Raw genomic sequence first — 24,344 nt, 5'->3', positions numbered from 1 at the left:
GCGTTCTCCAACGGCCGGCCGGCGCTCCAGGTCGGCCCCCTCCTCGCCCTGGCGTCCAATCATAATGCTTTAAAAGCTGGAGCGGGAGCCAATCAGATTCCCCACCAGAAGGCGGGGGCTCAGGCGCTCCTCTAGGAGGTCGAACCTTTTCTCACAGCGACCAATCAGAAGCCAGTAATGAGAGTGACAGTTCAGAAGGCCTCTTAGATCCTCCAGAGGGGATTTGGCTCGGCCTCCTCTCTGATGGACAGTTCTATCAACCAATAACGTGGGCAGGAAGGCGGGCCCTTAGTTGGGAGGAGGCGGGTCCGTTAGAACTTTGAGACTATTAAGGGAGGAGCGCCAGCGCTTCGTGCGGGCTGGAACCGAGCTAGGCCCTGGGCTGCATCTCGAGCTGGCTGCCTTGGGGAGCAATGGCTTAGAGGGCGTGAGAGAGGTCGGAGGGAGCGAGGCCACGCCTGTCGTCACACCAGCGCGCACTGGGGATCGTGGGGGACCCTTTGGGCACTTTTCTAAGTCGGAGGCCTGGAGGTCTGATGGACCTCGGTCCCCTCCCAAAGGGCAGGTTCCCCGAATCCTGGCCTCTGGAAGGACCCGCTAGCCCCAAGGAGGCACCCAGCTGGCCGCAGTGGTGATAGCGGCCCTTGACTGCGGGGCATGGTCCAGCCATGCTCCCAATTCTTCCGGGGATCTTTTCCTTCACACACCTCCCCCCAAATACAGGTGACCCCCAAATCAGAGGAGGGTTATTTCTGTACCTCCAAAGGGGCTTCCTCCCTAGTCCCAGCCTAGACGTTGTTTTCCAGACCTGCCTTGAATTAGTACATTGTGCCTCAGGTCCACCCAGCTCCAGCTAGCCATTTTCCAGTGCTTAAGAGTCAAGGGGATTGGGTGGGTAGGCGAACCCTAGGGGGTACAGGGGACTTGCCTGGGAGGACACAAAGCTGAGCAGCTCCTGGGGCCTGAGTTCTGGCCCCCTTGGGAGCCCAGATAACCCCAGCTCAGCTGGTCCTCTTACCCACAGGCCCAGGTCAATAGCTAAGGCAGCGCAATTGCCTGAGTCCTCAGGGTACACTTGCCCCCCCTTTTCTTAGTTGACTGGGTACCTCTGACTTAGGCAAGTAACTTCTGGATCGGCTGCATGCAGGGCAAACGCCCTATTGCTGTGCTATCTCTCTGGCCCCCGACTTATACAATGAACTTGGAGTGAGCCTGCAAATAAGGGGTTTCCCCGAGTTTACTCTGAAGTGTTCCCCTTCACTCAGTGCAAGCTTTGGTGCCCAGCTGTGGGTCATTAGCAAGGCCCCATCCAGTCAAGAGTCCAGGAGTGTGTGGACTTTTTGCAAGTGTCCCCTCCCCCGCCCCGGGTTACCAGATTCCAAGAATTTACCGGAATTTCCTAGCAAGCTATGAGCTACCAGGTCCTCCCAGTAGGGACATCCCCAAGGCCCCTGCAGATCCCCCTTTATCTCTCCAGTCACTTGCATCCTGGAAAATCCCAGGCCAGCTGGGGGAAAATAGGTCACAGTGGCTGAACAATGAGGTCACAGAGAGGTTTGTGAGCCCCAGACTCCATCAGGGAGGGGCCCCAGGAGGTTCCTCAGACCAGGCAGGGACCATGGTGTGGGAGAGGCTACAGGCCAGAAGCTGGGGAGCTGAGTGCAGGGGGCCCCGGGGCCCAGGGAGATGAGGGCAGGGGCAGGACGGGGGCAGGCGGGATGGTAAGGAGAAGCCAGAGGCGGAAGCTATCAAAATTCACCGGGCGGTGCAGAGGAGAGGAAGGGCTAAGGGTGAGGGGGACTGAGAAGGGAAGGGCAGTGAGATGGTAGCCAGATGGAAGATGGGGTTCTTGGAGAGGCTGGTGGACCCAGGAGGCAGGCAGGCAGGTATTGAGGGGTGAGCTAGGACACTAGATAAGGAGGATCTGACAGCTAGAAGTCAGAATTCTGAGCTTCCTGCCCCCTAGATTGCAGTGAGTGCAAGACAATCTGAGAGAAAGGAAGCGTGACACCCCCCCCCATCATTGAAACCCAGTGCGCCCCCTTTTCCTTGGGTAGGTCAAGCGGAGCTGCCCTTCCTGCAGCCCAGAAACTGGGGGTGAAGAGAAGCGGGGGAGAGGGACCCCTATTTCGGTCCAGTTGTTCCCCCCAGAGCTGGTGAGTCCCAGTGAAAGGGAGGTATGAAGTGGAAAGGATTAAGGGGGACCTCAAATGACCCCCCACTTCCTCCTGCCTTCTCAGGTGGAGCACATCATCTCCTTCCTGCCCGTCAGAGACGTGGTCGCGCTGGGACAGACGTGCCACTACTTCCACGAAGTGTGTGACACCGAAGGCGTGTGGAGGCGCATCTGCCGCAAGCTCAGCCCCCGGCTCCGAGAGCAGGCGACAGGGCTGCGGCCTTGGAAGCGAGCAGCCATTCTAAACTGTACATCTTTTTTTTTGTTTTTTTTTTGGGGGGGGGTTGTTTTTTTTGTTTTTGGTTTTTTTTTTTTTTTTTTTTTTTGGTTTTTGGGTCACACCTGGCAGCGCTCAGGGGTTACTCCTGGCTCTATGCTCAGAAATCGCACCTGGCAGGCTCAGGGGTTACTCCTGGCTCTATGCTCAGAAATCGCACCTGGCAGGCTCAGGGGACCATATGGGATGCCGGGATTCGAACCACCGACCTTCTGCATGAAAGGCAAATGCCTTACCTCCATGCTATCTCTCTGGCCCCTAAACTGTACATCTTACACCCCTCTCCCCTGCACCCTTCCCAGGACCTTCCTCTGGGGAAAGACGCTGCCTTGCTCCACAGCTAGACCTACTAGCCCGAGCCTAACATCCCTGCCAAATTCCCCAGAATCGCTTCTAGTCAGAATCCCAGAACACACCCTCTCCTGTGGGGCTGCTCAGCTGAGTGAGCACCAGTGACTGATGAATCACTCTTGGAAGTGGCACTGGTGGGATGATGGAGGATATAGGTAGCTTCCCTGGCCTCTACCCATTTAATGCCAGAAACATGTCCTTCACTTGGGGACAACCAACCAATTATCTCACACACTCTGGGCTGAGAAACAGAAATTGAACCCCGGCCCTTGGCCCTTTTCTAGCCCCTAGAGTCTAGGGCCTAGACTGATGGGATCCAGATAAGGATACCAGAGCTGGGGTGCAGGCGGCTGCTAACCTCCCCAGCATCCCATCACCTGTGATGATATTCCAACTTTCCCTTTAGGCCAGGGGAGTTCGTACAATTGGGAGTGCCTCCTAAGCTTCCCAGAGGTCCTTTAGAAGGACAAGTCCTAGGAGTGGGGAAGAGTGAAACACCAGGAGATGGAGGCCAGAGAGGTGGCCCACAGGGCTCGAGCACTTGCTTTGCACACGAGAGCCCAAGTTCAATCCCTGGTGCCGCATGGTCCCCTGAGCACTGCAGGACTGACTCCTGGGTACTGTTGGGTGACATCCTCCTTGTTTATGCAAACTCTGATTACTACTTGCTGAGTTCACCAGACCCCTCCAACCTCCATCTCCTTCTCTTCTGCAGACACAAAGGGCCTGTACTTTCAGGCATTTGGGGGCCGCCGGCGCTGTCTGAGCAAGAGTGTAGCCCCCCTGCTAGCCCATGGCTACCGACGTTTCTTGCCTACCAAGGACCATGTCTTCATTCTTGACTATGCCGGCACCCTCTTCTTCCTCAAGAACGCCCTGGTCTCTTCCACCCTGGGCCAGATCCAGTGGAAGCGCGCCTGCCGCTATGTGGTGCTATGTCGTGGAGCCAAGGATGTGAGTAGCAACAGGATCTCAGCTGGTGTGAATCTCCCTTCCCTGTACCCCTGGCCCTCAAGTCCTGCCTCCCTTAACAGGAGCCAGGAGTTATCTAGTCTCAGGGTCCCACCAGGGGCATTAGAGTAATTCCTGACAGCGCTCAGGGGACCCTACACAGTGCTGGGAACCAAACCAAGATCAACCATAGTGTGTATGTGAGGCCAGTGCCTTAACTCAGCACTCTGTCTCCAGCCCCCATAAGACAAGTGCTGTTTATTTTATTTAATTATTTATTTATTTATTTATTTTTGAGAAAAGGGGCATGATGATTGTTGGGCCTTATCTAGACAGACTCATGGGCCATTCCAGGCTCTGTGCTCACCAGTTACCCTTAGCAATAATCAGGAATCATATGTGGTACCAGAGATCAATCTGGGGTTTGCCATATGCAAAGCAAATGCTATTCCCTTTGTACTCTCTGGCCCAGAAAACAGTTCTCTGTCTTTTGTTTGTTTTGTTCATTTGTATGCCTGCTTGTTTGCTTTTTGGGGGGTTTTGGACCACACCTGGCAATGCTCAGGGGTTACTCCTGGCTCTGCTCTACTCCTAGCTAGGTGGACCATATGGGAGGCTAGGGATCGAATCTGGGTCAGCCGTGTGCAAGGCAAATGCCCTATCTCCTATGCTGTCGCTCCAGCCCTAGTTTGTTTGTTTATTTGGGAACCATACCTGGTGGGGCTCAGAAGGCTTACTCCTGGCTCTGAACTCATGAATTACTCCTGATGGTGCTGGGATGCCAGAGACTGAAGTGGACAAACAGCCTTGCTCCCCGCTATCCTACCACTTCAGCTCCAGAAAACAAGATTTTATTTTTCTCAGCCACAGGCACAAGAGTCTTCCCTCCCAGCCCAGGCAGGCACACGTGGTTGCAACCACATCTCCAACCACCTTCCCCTCTGAGGCCCCAACCACCTTCCCATCTTCCCAGTTTGCCTCAGATCCACGGTGTGACACTGTGTACCGAAAGTACCTCTACGTATTGGCCACCCGGGAGCAATCGGGAATGGTAGGCGCGACCAGCAGCCGCCTGTGTGATTGCGTGGAGGTTTATCTGCAGTCGACTGGCCAGCGGGTCTTCAAGATGACTTTTCACCACTCCATGAGCTTCAAACAGATCGTGCTGGTGGGGCAGGAGGCACAGCGGGCCCTGCTGCTCCTCACAGGTGGGGCCTGCCACAGTGGTTTGCAAATTGCTGCCTGCAGCTTCCTGGAACCTGGGGCGGGGACCCACTCTCTCCAGTCTCCCCCGCATCACCTCACCAGCTATTCAGGCCAAGTAACTGCCTTTGGCCGCCTCCTAGTCTGGGGCTCTTAAGTATTTCAGTTCATCAAATCCCTTGGGCTGGAGATGGCCTTTAAAGGGCCCAAGCACAGAGAGTAGGGCTTTTGCCTTGCAAGCAGCTGAACTGGGTTGGATCCCTGGCATTCTATGGATTCCCTGAATCTGTGTGGAGTGATTTCTGAGCACAGAGCCAGGAATAACTCTTGAGCAGCACTGAGAGTGCCCCCCCCCCAAAAAAAAAAAACAAAAGCAAACAAAAAGTTGCCCGGCCACTTGCTTGGTCTTGGCTTCCATCCCCTGCTACACTGCACTAGGAGTAACCAACCCCTGAGCACCACTAGAGGTGTGACGCTCCCTTCCCCTGCCCAAATTCAAGGGCCACGGTGGGAAAGATAAATGAAATCCACTGATCTAATAGCTGTTTTGTTTTGTTGACTTTTGGGTCACACCAAGTGACGCTCAGGGGTTACTCTAGGCTATGCACTCAGAAATTGCTCCTGGCTTGGGGGACCATATGGGATGCTGGGGGATCGAACTGGGGGATCAAGTCCTAGGTCAGCACATGCAAGGCAAATGCCCTACTACTTGTGCCACTGCTCCAGCCCCTAATAGCTGAGTTTTCAAGTTCAATTCTCCCTAGCCTTGCACATCACTTTATACCCCAAGCTGCCCCTACACCTCCACTTTCTCGGGCTTTTTATACTTTTTCCCTGCACCTGACTGCCTGTCTGAGAGGCCCAGGCTTCTTTTTTATCCTTGGGTTTACTGTTGGCTCTGCACTCAGGGATCACTGCTGGTGGGGCTCAGGACTACATGCAAGGCGAGTGCCCTCCCACTGGACTATCTCTCTAGCCCTCATTCTGGGCTTCTTCATGCCAGGCGAGGGCCCTGACTCCCAAATACCCCCATTCCCAACACTTTGATTTGATTTCGTCGAGTCCACACCACTAGCTTTTCTCTCCACCCATCAGGTGGAAGGACTGCTTACATTTTTCTTGGTGGTAAGGGACTCGAGTTGGGAGCCGGGGTTCTTCTTGCACCCACTCCAGGCCAGTAATTTCATCTGTATAGTTCAGGGGATTTCTTTCTTTTTTAGTTTTGGGGGCATGCCCAGTTTTGCTCAGGGCCAACATCTGACTCTGCAACTTGGCTATCACTCCTGATGGAGTTCAGGAAAGTGTATCTGGTGGCAGGGACCTTGACTCCATGCAAGGCAAGTGCCATTTCCCCTGTTTCTCTGTTTTTCATTTCTCTAGCCTCCAAGTTTAGAGATTTTCTTTTATTTTTCTTTTGTTTATTTGTTTTTGGGCCACACCCAGCAATGCTCTGGGGTTACTCCTGGCACGCTCCGGGAACCATATGGAATGCAGGGGATTGACCGAACCTGCATTGGCAGTGGGCCACATGCAAAGCAAAATGCCCTCCCCACTGTGCTATCACTCAGGCCCCTCTTTTCTTTTTCTTTTGTTTTTGGGCCACACCCGGTGGTGCTCAGAAATCACTCCTGGCTTGGGGGACCATATGGGACACCAGGGGATCGAACCGCAGTTCGTCCTAGGCTAGTGTGGGCAAAGGCAGACGCCTTACCACTTGTGCCACCACTCCGTCCCCCCATTTTCTTTTCGTCCCCCCCCATCCTTTTTGTTTGTTTGGACACACCCAGAAGTGCTCAGGGCTGACTCCTGGTGGGTTCAGGAGACCCTATGAGATACCAGATTTTGAACCTGGATTGGCCCAGTACTTGGCAAACACCCACCCTCCCTGCTGTACCATTGCTCCAGCCCAAGCTGAGGGGTTTCCTAGAGAAGTGAATAGAGGTACTGTGGGCAGACCTCGCAGCCCCTTAACTGTGCCCTCCCCTAGAGGAAGGGAAGATCTACTCTCTGGTGGTGAATGAGACACAGCTGGACCAGCCCCGCTCATACACAGTGCAGCTGGCCCTGAGGAAGGTGTCACACTGCCTTCCTCATCTCCGTGTGTCCTGTATGGCCTCAAATCAGAGCAGCACTTTGTACATCACAGGTAATGCCTTGCCTTGCCCCACCTCACTTCCAGCTCTTGGGGCCCCTGGATGTGAGACCCCAGCCCCTCAACCCTGCAGCTTTCATCCCATATAGCACCTACTTCCAAGGAAGTGTGTGCCCAAAGATGCCAGACTGAGGGCTCCCGACCCCCCAGACCAGGGGGGAGTGTATTTTGAGGTGCATACCCCAGGGGTATATCGTGATCTCTTCGGGACGCTGCAAGCCTTTGATCCCCTGGACCAGCAGATGCCGCTTGCCCTCTCACTGCCAGCCAAGGTAGGTCACTGTGCAGGCAAGAGGGGAGGAGCCAGGGGGTGGATGGAGAGGTACCGGATGTACAGGACTCAGGAGTGAGCTGAGAGGGACAGGGGAAAGGGGCACAAGGGAGGGCAAGACATGGGGTGGCAGGTGAGGAGCTGGGAGACATGGGATCTCTGAGCTCCTTTGCAGAAGATAGTCTATTTCCCCATTTTAATCTCATCTCCTAGGTCCTCTTCTGTGCACTTGGCTACAATCACCTTGGCCTAGTGGATGAATTTGGCCGAATCTTTATGCAGGGAAATAATAGATATGGACAGCTGGGGACAGGGGACAAAATGGACCGAGGGGAACCCACTCAGGTTTGACCACTACCCAGCCATTCCCTCCCTGCCTCCCTCCCTTCACATCCTGGCTCTCTCTATTTTCAATTGGCTCAGAGCCCAGTTCTGGCCCCCATGGGAATCTGGGCCATGCCCTGGTCTTTCTCAGAGGTGGCATGAGGAAGTCCCTTCTGTGCATGGTGGCACGTGCGATAGGAATGTTGGGAAAGCCGAGGCATCGATGGGGCAGAAGCTGGAAGAGCAGGGAGGGGAACAGCACCTGGTGGACCAGCTAGGCCTCAGGTGGGAAGAAAGCAAGGCATGCTAGGTAATGGGGATTCTGCCCCTAGCGTGCAGCCGTGGTCTGGGCCATCCAAAGAGACACAGAGCAGAACAGAGCAGGTGTTTGGAATGTTCAGGAGAGGTGAGGGGGAGAGGAAGGTGCCATGCTGGAGAATTAGGTTTGGGGGATTAGGAAAGAATACAGTGGGGAGGGCACTTGCCTTGCACTAGGCCAACCTAGATTTAGTCCTTGACATTCCCCCGATCCCCAGCAGGAGTGATACCTGAGTGCAGAGCCAGGACCCCAGTAACACCTGAGCATGGCTGGGTGTGGCTTTAAAAAAAAATGAAAAAGAATCAGATTCAGGGGCCGGAGGGATAGCACAGTGGTAGGGTGTTCGCCTTGCAAGCAGCCGACCCAGGTTCAGATCCCAGCTTCTCATATGGTCTCCTGTGCCTGCCAGGAGCAATTTCTGAGGAGAGAGCCAGGAGTAACCTATGAGCACCATTGGGTGTGGCCCAAAAAACAAAAAATCAGATTCATAGAGCATGGTCAGGGCTGGGGCGATAGCACAGCAGTAGGGCTTTTGCCTTGCATGCGGCTAATACATGATGGACCCCAGTTCGAATCCCGGCATCCCATATTGTGGCTTCTGAGCGCGAGTAACCCCTGAGCACCACTGGGTGTGACCCTCCCTCCTCCCCCCCCCCAAAAAAAGCAAAGCATGGTCACAGCTCTGGGACAGGAGAGAGTGGCCCTCTGGGTAAGTGGACTTGGTCCACAGACCACAGTGTCCCCAGGGTCATGGTGAGCACCACAGGAGTAATGACAACACTTGACTCGGGCTTTGTACCTGCCAGGAAGGGGAGAACAGACGAGTGAGAGGTTTGATGAGAAAGTGAACAGACTCTGGAAATGGATTGGGGTTGAGCAGAAGGGGTAGCATGGCAGTGAGGCATGGTGGGGGCTGGACCTCCCCATGGACAAAGATAGTAGCACCAGCCATTTCTGCCTGTGAGCAGGACAGGTGCTGGCTTGAGGCAGCAACTGAGTGTGACTTTAGACTCTTATTGGGCCACTCAATCTCTGACAGAGGACTCTCTGGCTGGGTATAAAATGCCAAGTTAGAACTCAGTCGGCAGAAATGAAGCTAAAAGGAAGGAACGTCCCCCTAAGTGGTCACTGGCCTTTTGGCAGAGGGCATTAAAGCACATTCTAAAAGTGGAGCTGCCCCCTGACAAACACTAAAATCAGAGCCAGGGGCTTTTGCAGATAGAGTCGTGGAGAGAACTAGACTTTTGCTGACTGTCACAGAAGGCTATGCGGGATACATTTTTAGGAGAAAATAAACATCTGGCTTACATAGTGTGCACCCACTTTTTTAGTGGTCATTTTATGTTCTGGGTTACACTCAGTGATTTTCAAGATTTTGTTTTTGGTTTTATATCTTCGTGTGTGTTTGGGGGGTCACATTGTATAGTGTTCAGAGATCACTTTTAGTAGAGTGGGACCCTATGGAGAGCCTAGGATCAAACCCAGGTTAGCTGTGTGCAAGCAAACACCCTCCCTGTCATACTATTGCTTTGGAACCACAACTGTTTTACTGAATATAATACAAGGCCTGTGGATATAGGAATATTTGGCAAGGGAGCTGGATAGTACAGGGGGTAGGTGCTTGTCTTGCACGCAGTCAACTTAGGTTTGAGCTCCGTCATCCCACATGGTCCCCTGAGCACCACCCAGAGTGATTCCTGAGTGCAGAGCCAGAAGTAAACCACTGATTATCACCAGGTGTGGTCCAAAAACCAAAAAAGAAAAAGAATATTCAGCAAGTCATGCTTCCCAGTCATTTCTAAGTTAATTTGTACTTGTCTGGGTTCAGATAATATCTCTCCTAACCAAAGATTACTTAGATGTGTCTTCAAAATTAAAGCACTCCCAGTCTCAGGGTGGGGATGGGGGCCAGCATGCAGGAGAAGCTCCAGGACATGGCAGCTGGGAGGGTTCAGGCACTATATGGGATGTCAGCGGTTGAACCCAGGTGGGCCTTAAGGCAAACACGGTACTGTCTTATTGTACTGCTTTCCAGGTTTTTGTTTTTGTCTTAGGATACATCTGGGGGTGTTTGGGACTTACTCCTAACTGCTCAGGGATTACTCCTGCAGGACCCTATGTTATACAGAGGTTTGAAGCCAGGTCAGCCACGGACAAGGCAAGGGTCTTAGTCCCGTTACTCTCTGGCCCCTAGTTGGTTATTTGAGGGTTTTGTTTTGTTTTGCTTTGGGACCACATCTGACTGTGCTCTCAAGAATCACTTCTGGTAGGCTTGGGGGACTACATGGGATGCTAGAAATCGAACCCTGTTGGCCAAGTGCAAGTAAAATGTCCGACCTGCTGTGCTATGTTATTTCTCCATCCCCCCAAGTGAACATTCTAGAACAGAAGTTCCATATCTGGTTCCACACTGGGCTTGGGATTTGGATGAGAGGTATAGAAATGCTGAGAACCACTGAGCTGAGAGTAAAAGCAAGAATAATTCCTTGGGTTTCTCTGGAATTGCACCCAAGAAAGGCCGGAAGCCTTGGGCAGTAGGGAGGGCCTTCCTCTGCTCAGGCCAGACTGGCCCCGAATCTAGCAGGCCTGGCCTCAGCAAGTAGCCAGATGACTGCAAAGATGTGGGAGCTACTAGTGCCAGGCGAGGAGGAGACTTTGGGGCAGCACTCAGGGCGGGCTTTCTGGAGGTGGAGGGGGGAAATCAGAATGGGCCCCAGATTTCTCTGTCATGAACCAGCCAGGCTGCGGTCCCTGGGTGTCTCACGCTGAAGGACCTGGTCCTGTGTCCTCAGGTCCATTATCTGCAGCGCCCCATTGCCTTGTGGTGCGGCCTCAACCACTCGCTGGTGCTGAGTCAAGGCTCGGACTTCAGCAAGGAGCTGCTTGGCTGTGGCTGCGGTGCTGGTGGCCGCCTTCCTGGGTGGCCCAAGGGCAGTGCTTCCTTTGTCAAGCTCCAGGTCAAGGTCAGAGCAGGGCCAGGAGAACCAGCAGTCCCAAGACCAAGACAAGCCCAGGGTCCTCCTCTTAGCTTCTCCAACCCAGCAGCCCTGCCAGCTTTGGGCTAGTCCCAGAGGGTGGTGGTTGGGGGGAGAGCACCACAGTGGAACATCCTAGAACCCCCTTGTGCCCTGGCCCCACTCAGTCAACGACACTCGTCTCCCTAGGTGCCCTTCTGTGCCTGCGCCCTCTGCTCGAGCCGAGACTGCCTCTACTTGCTGTCTAGCCACGATATCGAACAACATCCCACCTACCGTGACCTGCCAGCCAGCAGGGTGCTGGGAACTGCTGAGCCCAGTCTGGGTGCAGAAGCTACCCAGGACCCTGGGGGGACAGCACAGGCCTGTGAGGAATATCTCAGCCAGATGCACAACTGCCCAACGCTGCAGGACCGCATGGAAAAGATGAAGGAGATTGTGGGCTGGATGCCGCTGATGGCTGCGCAGAAGGATTTCTTCTGGGAGGCCCTGGAGATGCTGCAGAGGACGCCTGATGGTGCAGGCCCCGAGCCTACGGCCCCCGAGAGCTGACTGCTCCCTTCGGCCTCCCCCTTGGGCCCTGGCCCAGGAAACTGGAGGGGCAGCAATGAACACTGTACATGAGGAGGGGGCGGGGCTCTTGATATGCCAGGGGAGGGCAGGGAAACTTTCGTAGAACTTTTAAGGGGCTGCCCAGGAGGGAACCCCAACCTGACTATCATGATCCAAGATTTGATGGACAAATAGAATAAAAGGGTGAAATGAGATTCCACTTGTATCTCTGGGGTCTGGGACAAGCCTGGAGCAGAGCTGGGGTGGGTCAGTGTCTGGTTTGGGGGTGAAGCAGGCCTGGAACTCAGAAGGGGCCAGGGTTCAACTTTCAGCAGCTGCAGAACTGAGGACACTTTGAAGGTGCTATTTGGGGCCATACCTAGTGATACGCAGGTTTCTCCAGGCTCTGTGCTCAGGGATCACTCCTGGCAGTACTCAGTGAACTATATGGGATGCTGGGGATCTAACCCGAGTTGGCCATATGCAAGGCAAGTGCTGTACTATTACTCTGCCCCCCCAATCTTTTTATTTTCTGGTTTTTGGGCCACACCCTGTGATGCTCAGGGGTTACTCCTGGCTATGTGCTCAGAAATCGCTTCTGGCTTGGGGTACCATATGGGACACCAGGAGATCAAACTGCGGTCCATCCTAGGTCAGATGTGTGCAAGGCAAACTCTTTACCACTGTGCCACTGCTCTGGCCCCATCCTCCCACCCCCATCTTGATGGGGAAGCTCACCTTCTGGACCAACAGCACAGTCAGCGGGAACCCTGGGTCAACCCACTAGATCTTGTCTCCCATCAAGAGAACACTTTCCACTTGAGGAAACTGCTTTGGGTCTCCTTACCCTACGGCTTAGGATGTCACCCTAAACTTCCCTCAAACCCTGTATCTAGTAGCTCTCTCCTGTATGGTCTCTATTCTCACCCTGACCTTCTACCCCTTCTTCCTTTCTTCAGTTGGGGGAGACTCCCTGACCCACTCCTGTACCTCCAGATTGTGGGGAGAGAAAAGGCCACTTCTGGGTAGGGCAGATTGAGGTGGAAAGTAATAGGAGCAAGGATGCGGACTTGGGGTAGTGAGTAAAAATTGGGAAAGTGAGTCTTGAAGATGATGGCTAAGTACTTCCTGTGCCCCTCATGGCTCTACTCCCTACTCAAAGCATCTTTTACATGTATGTGGGGCCCCAAGAGACCTGGGCTGGACTTGTCACACTGACCCCCTGGCCCCTCCTGCTGGCCTCCCTGCTGCCCGCCCCTCAGGCCATCCCCACGCCCACGCCCCGGCTGCCACATCCGGCTGCAGAATCCAACACATTATCATCGCCCCGTGCTGCTGCTGCCCCTGCAGACTCTGCAGCCGCTGGTCTCCGGGACCCTTGCACCTTCCCCCACCATGCTGCCTGTACCCACAGCCTCACTCTTGGGGGGGCTCCTCACTGCCAGCCTCCTGCTGCCTCTCGTCCAGGGCCAGTCTCCCAACTACACCAGGTAGGTCTCTCAACACAGTCTCAGGACCCCGAGTGGCTTTCAGAGTCCCCCATTCCCAGCAGTTGGGCCTGTGATCTTGTGGATTTCTTTGGCTTACATGCACCCCACTCCCAATAACCCTCCCACCTCTAATTCCCTCCCACCAGGTCTCCCCCAGCCCATTCCCTTCTCTGGCCTGCATTGGAGACTGAGGTCTCCTGTAGTCACCACTGTGCTATTCCCCCATACTCGACACCTTAGTATCCCCCAGCTCCCCCGATCCCTGCCCCCAAACCTCCATGGAACTGGGAATATTCATGGAGCTCGAACTTGCCTGGAAACTGGACATCTGGTTTCCAAGAGGGAATGAGAGGCACTGATGGGGAGCAGGGTAGGGGCAGGCAGCTGTTTTTGGGGGGTTGGAACAGAAGTGGGGCAGAGGTTGGCAGTTGGGGTGTCCAGGTTTAGCTGAAGCCATCATGGCCCAGAACGCCCCCCCTTCCCCCCCCCCCCCCCCGCTCCGCCTCGTGGCTGTGTCCACATCTGGAAGTAGTTAGACGCCTCCTGTCCCCCTACTGCCAGGCGGGACGAGGAGGGGAGAAAGGAAGGGGGGCCCCCTGAGGAGGATTCCGGGAATTCCTGTTGGGGTGGGTGGGGTTGGAGGGACAGTTAAGTGGCTCCCCCTCTCCTGTTTCTAGATCTTTCCTGAACTTTGTTTCCTGGAGTCTTTTCCAACCCAATGCTGTGCTGCGGCCTTTGGCTGAGGACCCCCAGTGCTGGCCTCCCGGGCTCAGGGTGTCACTCCACAGTCCCCACCCTCTGTGTTCCACAGGCCCGTGTTCCTGTGTGGAGGCCAGGTGACTGGGGAGTCGGGGTACGTGGCAAGTGAGGGCTTTCCCAACCTCTATCCTCCCAATAAGGAATGCGTCTGGACAGTGACGGTGAGAAGCCCCAACTCCCCACACGATTTGCTCATCCAGGTCTGAGGCCTGAGGACAGGCAGCCAGAGGCCTTGCTAAGGGACCCCCTTGTCCCCTGCCCTGGCCCCCTCATCAGTCTGGGACTGTCCAGCCCCCACCTGGCTGGATAGTGACTGATAGTGACTGATGGCCTCACTCAGGAAGTCAAGACTCTCCTTCAGGGCCTGGAGCCATAGGGGAGGGCATTTGCCTTGCATGCAGATGATCCGGGTTCAATCCCCAGCATCCTTTATGGTTCCCAAGCACTGCCAGGAGTGATGCCTGAGTCAGGGCCAGGAGTAACCCCTGAGCACTGCTGGGTGTGGCCCCCAAACAAATGAACTCTCCTTCATTCCTGCCCGCACAATAATGTCATCGAGGGCAGGCAGCCACTCTGCACCCTGACCTGGGTCTTCCTCCTCATGCCCATCTGAAGGTGCCCCAGGGGCAGGGATATGGCCTGACTTTATGGGTGGGCTCCTTGTCCCCCTATCCCCTGCCACCAGGTCCCCGAGGGCCAGAAGGTATCTCTGTCCTTTCGAGTCTTTGACTTGGAGCAGCACCCGGCATGCCGGTATGATGCCCTGGAGGTCTTTGCTGGGGCAGGAACCGAGGGCCAGCGGCTCGGACGTTTCTGTGGGACATTTCGGCCTGCTCCTGTCGTCGCCCCCGGCAACCAGGTGACCCTGAGGATGACTGCAGATGAGGGCACTGGAGGACGAGGCTTCCTGCTCTGGTACAGCGGGCGGGCCACCTCGGGCACTGGTGAGACCTCGAGCATCTTGGCCCCGCCCCGTACCCGCAGGCCCCGCCCAGGACCTGCCCACACTTCAGGCCACGCCCCTTCAGACTGCTCCACTCGCGCGGGGCCACGCCCACGACCTGCCCCGTCCAGAAGACTCCACCCCTTTAGGCCTCGCCCAGCATGTCCCATCCCTTCAGGCCACGCCCAGGATCCGCCCCATCCTGCAGACCCCGCCCCTGTCACGCCTTCGCCACGCCCTACGCGTGGACCAGGACCCTCCTTCCAGACACATTCTCATCCTTTATGGGGGGGAAAGGGGGTGTGTATCCGGGCCACACCCGGCAATACTCAGGGGTTATTCCTGAGTGCAGAGCCAGTGCTCTCCCTTATGGGATGCCAGGAATCGACCCTGGTGGGCCACGGGCAAGGCAAACGCCCTAGGGCCTCCGCGGTACGATCGCACCGGGCCCCCCACCCCGTCCCAGACCCGTTTTCTGCACTAACTGCCCCTCCAGTCCCTCCTCCCCGTCTTCTCTCCCTCCTCCCGCTCCCACCCACCCCCCTCTTCCAGGCCCCCGCCCAGGCGCGAGGCGTAAATGGGTCATGGACCCGCGGGTGGAATGGGCGGCCTGGGGTTACTGGGACGGTGAGTAACTGCCCGCCCCCGTCCGCAATCGGGCTTCCTCAGAAGGGCGCGAGGGTGCACCCCGGGCTGGAGAGGACTCGGTTCCCCCCTGCCGGAGCCCCCTCCACCCATCCTTGGACTCCCGATTGCGGTCCCATCATCTCCTCCCGGAGGCAGAAGTCTCCCCTAAATATTTTAAGTTTGGGGACCTCCCCAAAGGAGCCCTACAGGCTGCTCCAGCGTGAAGGGGCCTCTGCAACCCGGTCGGGGAGATGGGATCTGCCCAGGGGAAGGGGGCGGAGTGGGCCCCCGGGGGAGGAGGCTGCCACCCTCACCCCCTGTCTGTCTCCCTGTCTCCCTGTCCACCCCGCTGTCTCGTCTTGTCCTGGATCTCAGACCTCTGAGCTTCCTGCGCGGGGTCCCCACTGAGGGTTTCCACCGCCCTCTACCCCCATTCCTCTCTCCCCTCCCCAGAGCACCAGTTCTGCGGGGGGCGACTGGAGAAGGCCCAGGGAACCCTAACCACACCCAACTGGCCGGAGTCCGATTATCCCCCGGGCATCAGCTGTTCCTGGCACATCTTGGCTCCCAAGGACCAGGTACCAGCCTCAGCCAGCGGTGCGTCCAGCTCGGGATGATTGCGGGTAGCCCAGATGCCCTGGCACACAACTCCTTCGATCCCTAGGTTCCCTCAGGAGGGATCCCTGAGCACACAGCTAGGAGTAATCCCTGAGCACCAAAACTGTGCCACCACCCCCACCACCCCCACCAGCCCCACCCAGCCAGTAGGGTCAGACTCGGGTTTGATCCCTGGCATCCCATATGGTCTCTCTGTCTGCCAGGAATAATCCCTGAGCACCACAGGATGTAGCGAACAAGAAAAACAAACCAGAAAAACACTTGCCCCTCACCCCCCAAAATAAAGTCACAAGTGAAATGAATCTTAGAGGGCTAGGGGGAGACAGAGGTGGGCAAGGATTGCCCCTGGAGAATGAGAATGAGTTTGTCCCTTGAGTGCACTTTCTACAGGGGCCCGTGGGAGGAGAATGGGCAGGTGTTGGGGTCCCACCTGCAGCCACTGCACCTGCCCATCCCCAGGTGATCTCTCTGACCTTCGGGAAGTTTGACCTGGAGCCCGACACTTATTGCCGCTACGACTCTGTCAGCGTCTTCAACGGGGCTGTGACTGATGATGCCAAGAGGCTGGGGAAGTTCTGCGGCGATACTGCCCCAGGGTGAGGGGTGGGCCTGAAGCCCTGGGGAGCTCCCAGATCACGAGTTGGGGTGCAGGTTGAAGGGGCTGTCTCTTGGAGATTCAGAGCACAGGGCTCTGAATCTGATGCCCACCTGATGCCCACCCACGCTCTGCCATCCACAGGACCATCTCCTCCCAAGGAAATGAGCTCCTGGTTCAGTTCGTCTCAGACCTTAGCGTCACGGCCGATGGCTTCTCTGCTTCTTACCGGACGCTGCCCCGGGCTGCTGCCGAAGTGCCAGCTGAGAAACCCAGAGAGGACACCCTGTCCAGGGCTCCAGTCCGCCCTGGCCCCAAGCCTCCCAAAGCCAAACCCAACCCTGCTGGGAAACCCAACGCCTCACCTGAGGTTGCTGCCGCCAGACCTGTGAACCCCAGTGAGTGTGGGGAAGGGGAGAATAGGAGCAAAAACTGTGGTGCGGTTCCCCAGAACCCTCCTGGGCAGTCTCTTCATTCCTCTGCCTCACCAGTGCCCAATGCACTGTGAATGAGTCCAAGCTGACCTGTGATGGGTCCTGTCTACAAACAGCCCCCACCCTCCTAGGTACACCCAGTGTTCCCTGCCCGAAGCAGTGCCGGCGGACAGGCACCCTTCAGAGCAACTTCTGTAGCAGCAGCCTGGGTAAGCAGTGCCCCCCTCTCCCCTTCCCGAGACCCCTGCCAGACTCCTTCTCTGCTCTGACGCCTCATCTTTGCTCCCTTTCCTACAGTGGTGACAGCCACCGTGAAGTCCATGGTCCGGGGCCCTGGAGATGGACTCACTGTCACCGTCAGTCTCATTGGCGTTTACAAAAACGGAGGCCTGGAGCTGCCCTCTCCACCCACCGATGCCCTCCTGAAGTTTAATGTGCCCTGCAAGCAGTGCCCCGTTATGAAGAAAGGTGAGATGGATAAGAGGCAGAAGAGGGGTGGCTGGGGAGAGAGGATAGGGGCTATAGTCCCCCAAAGCCCACAAGGAGTGCTCTCTGAACACAAAGCCAGGAGGAAGCTCTGAGCACTACCAGGTGTGGCCCTAAAACTGAAAAAAAAAAAAAAAAGTGAAAAAGGGGAGAGAGGGAGGTCCTTAGCCTGAAAATGGTGGAGGTGAGGGGCCAGAGAGATAGCTCAGTGGTAAAGCATTTGCCTTGCACTCTGCTGACCCAGGACATACCCAGGTTTGATTTCTGGCATCCTATATGGTTCCCTGAGCCTGCCAGGGGTGATTTCTGAGTGCAGAGCCTGGAGTAGCCCCTGAGCACATCAGGGTGTGGCCAAAAAAATGTTGGAAGTGCCCCTGCTCCTGTCACTGGAGGGTCACTAACCAGTTCCCCTATATCCCCAGGAGCCAGTTACCTGATAATGGGCCAGGTAGAAGAGAACCAGCCAGTGCTTCCACCCCAGAGTTTTGTGGTTCTCTACCGAGACAACCAGAACACAATTCTCACCAATCTCAGCAAGAGGAAGTGTCCGCCCCAGCCTGCTCGGGTCATGCGCTCCCAAGGCTGAGACCCAAGACCAGCCTCTATGATGCCAAGAAATGTGCCTTGACTGAAAAGGGGGTCACCTCTCCCGTTCAAGGGTTTGGGAACTCAGCTTAGGAATTTTGATTCATTCATTCAGTAGATCTTTCCCATACAGAATCATCTCTTCAGAAGGCAAGTAGAAACTCAATACCCCTTTGCTCAAGTCTTTCCCATATTCTCTTCCACTCATGCCTGGTAATTCTTGAGAGGTGAGAATTCATTCACCCTGTTCATTTACTGACTTGCTGGGGGTCTTTTCACAGTGAGTGCATTTATCAGAATGTTAAGATGTACACCTTAGATATATTTTTATATATCAAAGGTATCACAATAAAGCTGTTTTCAGAAACTTGGCCAATTCTTAGTTTCTTTTCTTTTTCTTTTTTTTTCTTTTTGGTTTTTGGGCCACACTCGGCGGTGCTCAAGGGTTACTCCTGGCTGTCTGCTCAGAAATAGCTCCTGGCAGGCACGGGGGACCATATGGGACACCGGGATTCGAACCAACCACCTTTGGTCCTGGATCGTCTGCTTGCAAGGCAAATGCCGCTGTGCTATCTCTCCGGGCCCCAATTCTTAGTTTCTTAGAATGAATCTAAAGATTAGCATGTCGGGGCCGGGAAGGTGGCGCTAGAGGTAAGGTGTCTGCCTTGCAAGCGCTAGCCAAGGAAGGACCTCGGTTCGATCCCCCGGTGTCCCATATGGTCCCCCCAAGCCAGGGACGATTTCTGAGCGCATAGCCAGGAGTAACCCCTGAGCGTCAAACGGGTGTGGCCCAAAAACCAAAAAAAAAAAAAAAAAAGATTAGCATGTTAGTGGGCTCTAGGCTTCTCCTCATCTCTCATCTCTTTTGCTGCCTCTGTGCCAGTCACACCCACTTTTTTGGGGCAGGGGCCACACCCAGCAGCGCTCAGGGGTTACTTCTGGCTCTGCATTCAGAAATCGCTCCTGGCAGGCTTGGGGGAACATATGGGATGCCAGGTGAACCTGGGTCTATCTTGGGTCAGCTGCCGCAAGCAAAACAAATGCCCCATCGTTGTGCTATGCTCCGGCTCCTCACACCCACATCTTTTGTGCCAGGGGATACTGGCTTCATGCTAAGGGTCTCTCAGGAGACCATATGATGCTGGGGAATCCAACTTGGGCTCTTTTTTTGTTTGTCTGTTTGGTTGGTTGGTTTTGAGGGGGCCCACACCTGGCAGCGCTCAGGGTTTCCTCCTGGATCTGGACTCAAATTATTCCTGGCAGACTTGGGGAACCATATGAGAGCTGGGAATCAAACCCAGGTCAGTTGCATGCAAGGCAAAATGCCCCACCTGCTGGTCCCACCCATGTCTCTTGAGTTCCCACTCTAAACCCTTTCTTTCTTCTTGTTTTTTGTTTGTTTGTTTGTTTGTTTTGCTTTCACTTGATCTTAGCCAAAAGGCCAAGAATCGATTGGGTTTTGCTTTCAAGGCCAATCTGGTGCTGCTTAGGGATTACTCCTGGAGATGGGGGAGGGAGAGGAAATAGTATTGTACCCAGTTGGCCTCATATTAGGCAATCACCCTACCCACTGCATACTTCTAGACCACTGCCACCCTTCTAGACCATTCCTGTGGTCAAGAAAAACTAACACTTCCTTCCCAGAACTTCAGCTTTGCTCTTCTGGTTTTGCATTTCTCTTCCATAGATATCACGGCCAACTTCTAATTGTCCATCCTACCAGCTCAAAGTTCACCCTAGTCACTCATTTGTTTATTCCAATTGCTAGGAAGAAGACATTTGATAAGGCAGTGATTTTGGATAAGATCAACTTAGTGTTTTGTTTTGGGACCACACCCGGCGGTGCTCAGGGCTTAGTCTTGGCTCTGTGCTCAGGGATGGGAGGATTATATGGGATATCGGGAACTGAACCCGGGGTCAGCCACATCCAATGCAAGCGTCCTTTCTTCTGTATTATGCTCCAGCCCAGATCATAATAGTTTTCGCTCCCTAAGTGACTTGGGTGAGGCTTTTCACCATCCCGAAAACAAACTATCTGCAGGAGTTGAAATGACATGATTGATCTGTCTTAATTCTTTGGACAAATAAACTTTCCAAGTCCCAGTCAGGAAGGAGAGGCTCAGCTGAGAAGCTTTTGGGCTTAGATCTCAGACCAGCTGAGAGCAACTTCAACAGAAAACGAGAAACCTCTAAAGAACTGAGATAGTTTCTTGGATATTTGCTCTGAAAGAAGGTCTACGTGAGGCACAAAACTCAACCTCTGGGACTCAACTAGTTAGCGTCAGAGCCAGGCCAGGCCAAGTGTTACAGCTGGAGCCAATCACGTCCTGCGGCGCAAACCTAGGGGGCGGGAACTTGGCCACCTCGACCAATAGAAGCAGCTGTACGGCAGAAGTGCAGACTCAGCCTCCAGGGAAGATGGCTGCCTTAATGGGGGGCCACAAATGGACGGATAGAAGCTTCGACCAGAAGGTGAGAGTCACAGAAATTGACCCTGTTCAATTAGAAAGCCTAAGGAGAACTAATGAAGGTCCGGTTCGGAGGTTCCGAGAGATATGAATCGGGCTCTTCAGGTTCTTCTAGAGGAGGCCTCTGGAGCCAGCGGAAGTTGGAGGACCGGAAGAGGCGTGGCTTTTCGAGGAAACTGGGCGGAGCTTAGGGAGACCGGAAGTCTAGTCGGAAGACCAGGCCCGGGTTGAGCCCCCAGAGGGGCCGGGTTTTGGGGATATAGGGGTGGGCGTAGCCGTAGAGGTGGGGCCTTGGGGGCGGGGCCCAGAGAATTGGAGGCGAGCTGGAAAGATTTTTGGGGGGCCTGGTAGACCGGAATTCTCCTAACGGGGTGCAGAGGCATCGGCTGCAGCAGCAGCAGCAGCAGCATCGGTGCAGGCCCGGCCCCAGGATTTGCAGCCCGTTCCCATTCGTGTCCCTTTGGCCCCCCAGCTCTGAACCCCGGGCCCCGTCCCCGAGCTCAGCTCTCGGATGTCCCAGCGCTCGGAGCCTGCATGCGCCGTAGGGCGCTCCAGGACCAGGAGCTGGTGGGTCCAGCGGCTCCTGGTGGGCGGGAAACCCGGGGCCCCCCTCCTGCCTCGCGCCCCGTGGTCCCGGTGCTCGTCTTTCCCCCGGATCTAGTGTTCAGGGCCGACCAGCGGAGCGGACACCGGCAGCTACTCACGCTCTATAACCCCACGGGAGCTGCGCTTCGCTTCCGAGGTGAAGTTTTGGGGTGCTTAAGGGATCCTAGGGCTGATGGCGGGACACAGCGGGGGTGGACTTTGTGGGCGGGGATCAGAAGTCATTTGGGAGCGGGCTGGAGTCCTCCCCTGGGAGTAGCAGGTTTCGGAGAACTTTGAGGTCCTTGGGGCAGCGCTTGGGGTGCAGGGGGACGCTGGTGGAAGGTCTCATCCCCTTGTCTGTGTGTGCCTCTGCCCTCAGTCTTGTGCACAGCGCCTGCCAAATATACAGTGTTCGACGCCGAGGGCTACGTAAAGGCGCAGTCCTGCATTGACATGTGAGTCAGACACTGGGATGCAGAAGCCAGAGGGGGTGCCTCTTTCTCTGGGGGATTGTGCTGTTGCTTTAGGGTACAGGCCCCACATCCTGCCTGCCTCCATCAGAGAGAGACCAAGGGTGGGTAGGCCCAGGATCTCTTGGTCTTACTGCTCTTCTTCTCTTGGGTCCAGTGTTATTCGCCATGTGGCCCCCATTCCTAGCCACTATGATGTCCAGGACCGCTTCCGAATTGAACTATCCGAAGAGGGAGCCGAGGGCCGCCTGGTGGGACGCAAGGACATCACTTCGGTCCTGCGGGGCCCAGCTCACTCCCTTGAGCTTCAGGGACAGGTTGACCCAGCACCCCGGCCTGGACCTCCTGCCTGGACAGCAGCCCCTGCCATGGCCAGGTGCTTCCCAGAGGGTAAGTTGGGAGAAGGTGGTTTGTATTTTGTTCTTTTTTTTTTTTTTTTAAGTTTGAGGTAGCACATTCTACTCTTCTCAGGAGCTCCTCCTGGCTCTGTGCTCAGGAGACTATGTGGTGCTGGTGATAAAACCCAGGCCTTCTGCCTGCAAAACCTGTGCTCCAGCCCACGAAGGCCTCTCTGTAGCCCTGATAAGAATTCTGGAGTTTAAAAATAAATAAATAAATTAAAAAAAAAAAAAAGAATTCTGGGGCCCGGAGAGATAGCACAGCGGCGTTTGCCTTGCAAGCAGCCCATCCAGGACCTAAGGTGGTTGGTTCGAATCCCGGTGTCCCATATGGTCCCCCGTGCCTGCCAGGAGCTATTTCTGAGCAGATAGCCAGGAGTAACCACTGAGCACCACCGGGTGTGGCCCAAAAACCAAAAAAAAAAAAAAAAAAAAAAAAAGAATTCTGGAGTTTGTCAGGAATTAAACCAGATATTTTCCCAGCCATGCGCTCACCTGGAGCTTGAAGTGGGTTTTGCTTTTCTGTGGAAACTCGACTGGTAGGTGTGGTTTTCTCTGAGGTTAGGAGAGACCAGACTTGCAGGTTCCTAGGTCTTTTTTTTTTTTTTTAATGGCTTCTATTTACAGGCAAAGCCTTTCCTTGATGTTGACTCCAGAACATCCGGTCCTGAGCCAGCTCACTTCTGTTCTGTCAGAAACCTGAACTGAGGGGGCCAGAACCATAGCATAGCAGGGAGGGCACTTGCCTTGCACGAAACTAGCCCAAGTTAGAGCCCTAGCACCCCATCCAGTCCCCTGTGCTCCCTTGTGCACAGAGCCAGGAGTAAGCCCTGAGTACCGCTGGGTGTGGCCCCAAACACCAAAACACAACAGAGCTAACCGAAACCTGGGTGGCAGCAAGCGTGTCAGTGGCCCCAGGTCATGCTCTTGGCCTGGGGATGGGAGACAGTGAACCTTGTGTTGGGAGTCAGAGCAAACTTGAAGCTCCAGGGTAAAAGGATGCTGGGGGCAGAGGAGAGTGGGGTTTTGGGGTGCAGCAGTAGAGATTGCAGGGAGAAGTAATGCTCATGTCCCCTGGAGGGTGGGGGATTGACATGTCTGACAAGCCTTGTTCTCCAGCCCCCCACCGCGCCCATCCGCAACTGGCCACCAGCTCATTCGTCCTCCTCCTGCTGACCGGCACCATCTGCGTGGTCTTCCTGCTGCTTCCGCTCCAGGATGAGCTGGGCAGCGCCCTGCCCCGAATCCTACATGTCACCCTGGGACAGAAGCTGGTGGCAGCCTATGTGTTGGGTGAGCAGAGGTGGGCTGAGTAGGGAGGGGGGCTGGTGTCCATCTCATCCTGCCCTCTCTGATACCCCCATCTCCTCAGGCCTCCTTACCATGGTGTTCCTGCGGAACTGAGCATCCCACTCACCCTCCAATCCTGCAGCCACACAGGGCTGAGAGAGCACTGTGACGTCAAGCCCTCAACGCCAGCCCCCCTTCTTCCTGCCCTTCCCTAAAGACCCAGGGATTTGTATTTATTTTCCACGTTGAATAAACTCCAAATTTTGTAAGGAAATGGACATACGTAAGGAGATACCCTCTGTCTATTTTTGTGTGGTTTGGTGGCCACACCCAAGCCATGTTTAGGCGTAATTCCTGGCTCTGCAGTCAGGAATGACTCATTGTGGACTTGGTGGACACAGTTGGGTGCTGGGGATTCAACCTTGGTTGGCTACATGCAAGGCAAGTGCAAGAAACACCTAATTTCTCCCCACGTCTTTTTCTCTAAGTTTCTCCTTCTGTTCCTGGGAAGCCCAGGTAGTGAGGTGGCCCGGTGAGCATTTAGGGTTAGATTTCTAGGGCTGCCCAGAAACCCTGGGACCTTTGGCAAGTCTTTATTGCTTTTGTTTTTGTGCCACACCCAGTAGCACTCAGGGGTTACTCCTGGCTCTGTGCTCAGAAATCACTTCTGGCAGGCTGAGGGACCATATGGGATGCCTGGGTTCCTGGGATCAGCCACGTGAAAGGCAAAAGAGCCCTACCTCTGTGTTATCACTCTGGCCGCAGAGCAAGTCCTTTTTCAGCTTATACCTGTTAAATGAGAGAATCAGCAAATTGATTCTTCACTTGATCATAGCCAAAAGGCCAAGAAGCCAAAGCAAGTTGAGTTTGTTTGTTTGGGTTTTGAGGCCACACCCAGTGGTTGCTCCTGGCTCTGTGGTCAGAAATAGCCTGGAGAGATAGCATAGGAGGATTTTTCTGAGTGCAGAGCCAGGAGTAAACCCTGAACGCCATTGGGTGTGACCTAAAAAACAAACAAACAAAAAGAAAAGAAATTGCTCCTGGC

At 55.0% G+C, this 24,344-nt stretch overlaps 3 protein-coding genes across 3 annotated transcripts; all 3 read left to right on the top strand.

The window, feature by feature from the left end:
- Positions 1-177: 177 nt before the first annotated feature.
- FBXO24 (F-box protein 24) lies at positions 178-11,551 on the top strand. Its single transcript, XM_049788177.1, has 11 exons — positions 178-183; positions 277-306; positions 2,058-2,156; positions 2,241-2,424; positions 3,520-3,758; positions 4,729-4,963; positions 6,946-7,104; positions 7,261-7,382; positions 7,595-7,726; positions 10,817-10,987; positions 11,189-11,551. The coding sequence occupies exons 1-11, from the start codon at positions 178-180 to the stop codon at positions 11,549-11,551; spliced, it is 1,740 nt and encodes a 579-aa protein (XP_049644134.1).
- Positions 11,552-12,877: 1,326 nt separating this feature from the next.
- PCOLCE (procollagen C-endopeptidase enhancer) lies at positions 12,878-18,385 on the top strand. Its single transcript, XM_049788753.1, has 9 exons — positions 12,878-13,041; positions 13,853-13,961; positions 14,486-14,744; positions 15,824-15,948; positions 16,448-16,584; positions 16,728-16,981; positions 17,149-17,226; positions 17,315-17,485; positions 17,926-18,385. The coding sequence occupies exons 1-9, from the start codon at positions 12,947-12,949 to the stop codon at positions 18,087-18,089; spliced, it is 1,392 nt and encodes a 463-aa protein (XP_049644710.1). The 5' UTR covers positions 12,878-12,946; the 3' UTR covers positions 18,090-18,385.
- A 2,517-nt stretch (positions 18,386-20,902) lies between these two features.
- On the top strand, positions 20,903-23,577 carry MOSPD3 (motile sperm domain containing 3). The gene is made up of 5 exons (XM_049788541.1): positions 20,903-21,298; positions 21,521-21,596; positions 21,769-22,001; positions 23,129-23,302; positions 23,382-23,577. Exons 1-5 carry the CDS (start codon positions 21,091-21,093, stop codon positions 23,411-23,413), a joined length of 723 nt encoding a protein of 240 aa, XP_049644498.1. The 5' UTR covers positions 20,903-21,090; the 3' UTR covers positions 23,414-23,577.
- The last annotated feature ends 767 nt before the right edge of the window (positions 23,578-24,344 follow it).

The sequence above is a fragment of the Suncus etruscus genome, chromosome 15 (assembly GCF_024139225.1).
Source record: "Suncus etruscus isolate mSunEtr1 chromosome 15, mSunEtr1.pri.cur, whole genome shotgun sequence".
Lineage (NCBI taxonomy): Eukaryota > Metazoa > Chordata > Mammalia > Eulipotyphla > Soricidae > Suncus > Suncus etruscus.
This window is presented reverse-complemented; position numbering and strand designations above follow the sequence as displayed.

Excerpts from the sequence above, each read along its gene's own strand:
- PCOLCE (XM_049788753.1), top strand. The coding sequence starts at position 12,947 with ATGCTGCCTGTACCCACAGCCTCACTCTTGGGGGGGCTCCTCACTGCC. Across the intron at positions 13,962-14,485 it reads AATGCGTCTGGACAGTGACG|GTCCCCGAGGGCCAGAAGGT; the intron begins GTGAGAAGCCCC and ends CCCTGCCACCAG. Across the intron at positions 14,745-15,823 it reads GCGGGCCACCTCGGGCACTG|AGCACCAGTTCTGCGGGGGG; the intron begins GTGAGACCTCGA and ends TCCCCTCCCCAG.
- MOSPD3 (XM_049788541.1), top strand. The coding sequence starts at position 21,091 with ATGCGCCGTAGGGCGCTCCAGGACCAGGAGCTGGTGGGTCCAGCGGCT. Across the intron at positions 21,597-21,768 it reads GCGCAGTCCTGCATTGACAT|TGTTATTCGCCATGTGGCCC; the intron begins GTGAGTCAGACA and ends TCTTGGGTCCAG. Across the intron at positions 23,303-23,381 it reads GGTGGCAGCCTATGTGTTGG|GCCTCCTTACCATGGTGTTC; the intron begins GTGAGCAGAGGT and ends CCATCTCCTCAG.
- FBXO24 (XM_049788177.1), top strand. Across the intron at positions 7,105-7,260 it reads CAGCACTTTGTACATCACAG|ACCAGGGGGGAGTGTATTTT; the intron begins GTAATGCCTTGC and ends CCGACCCCCCAG. Across the intron at positions 7,383-7,594 it reads CCCTCTCACTGCCAGCCAAG|GTCCTCTTCTGTGCACTTGG; the intron begins GTAGGTCACTGT and ends CTCATCTCCTAG.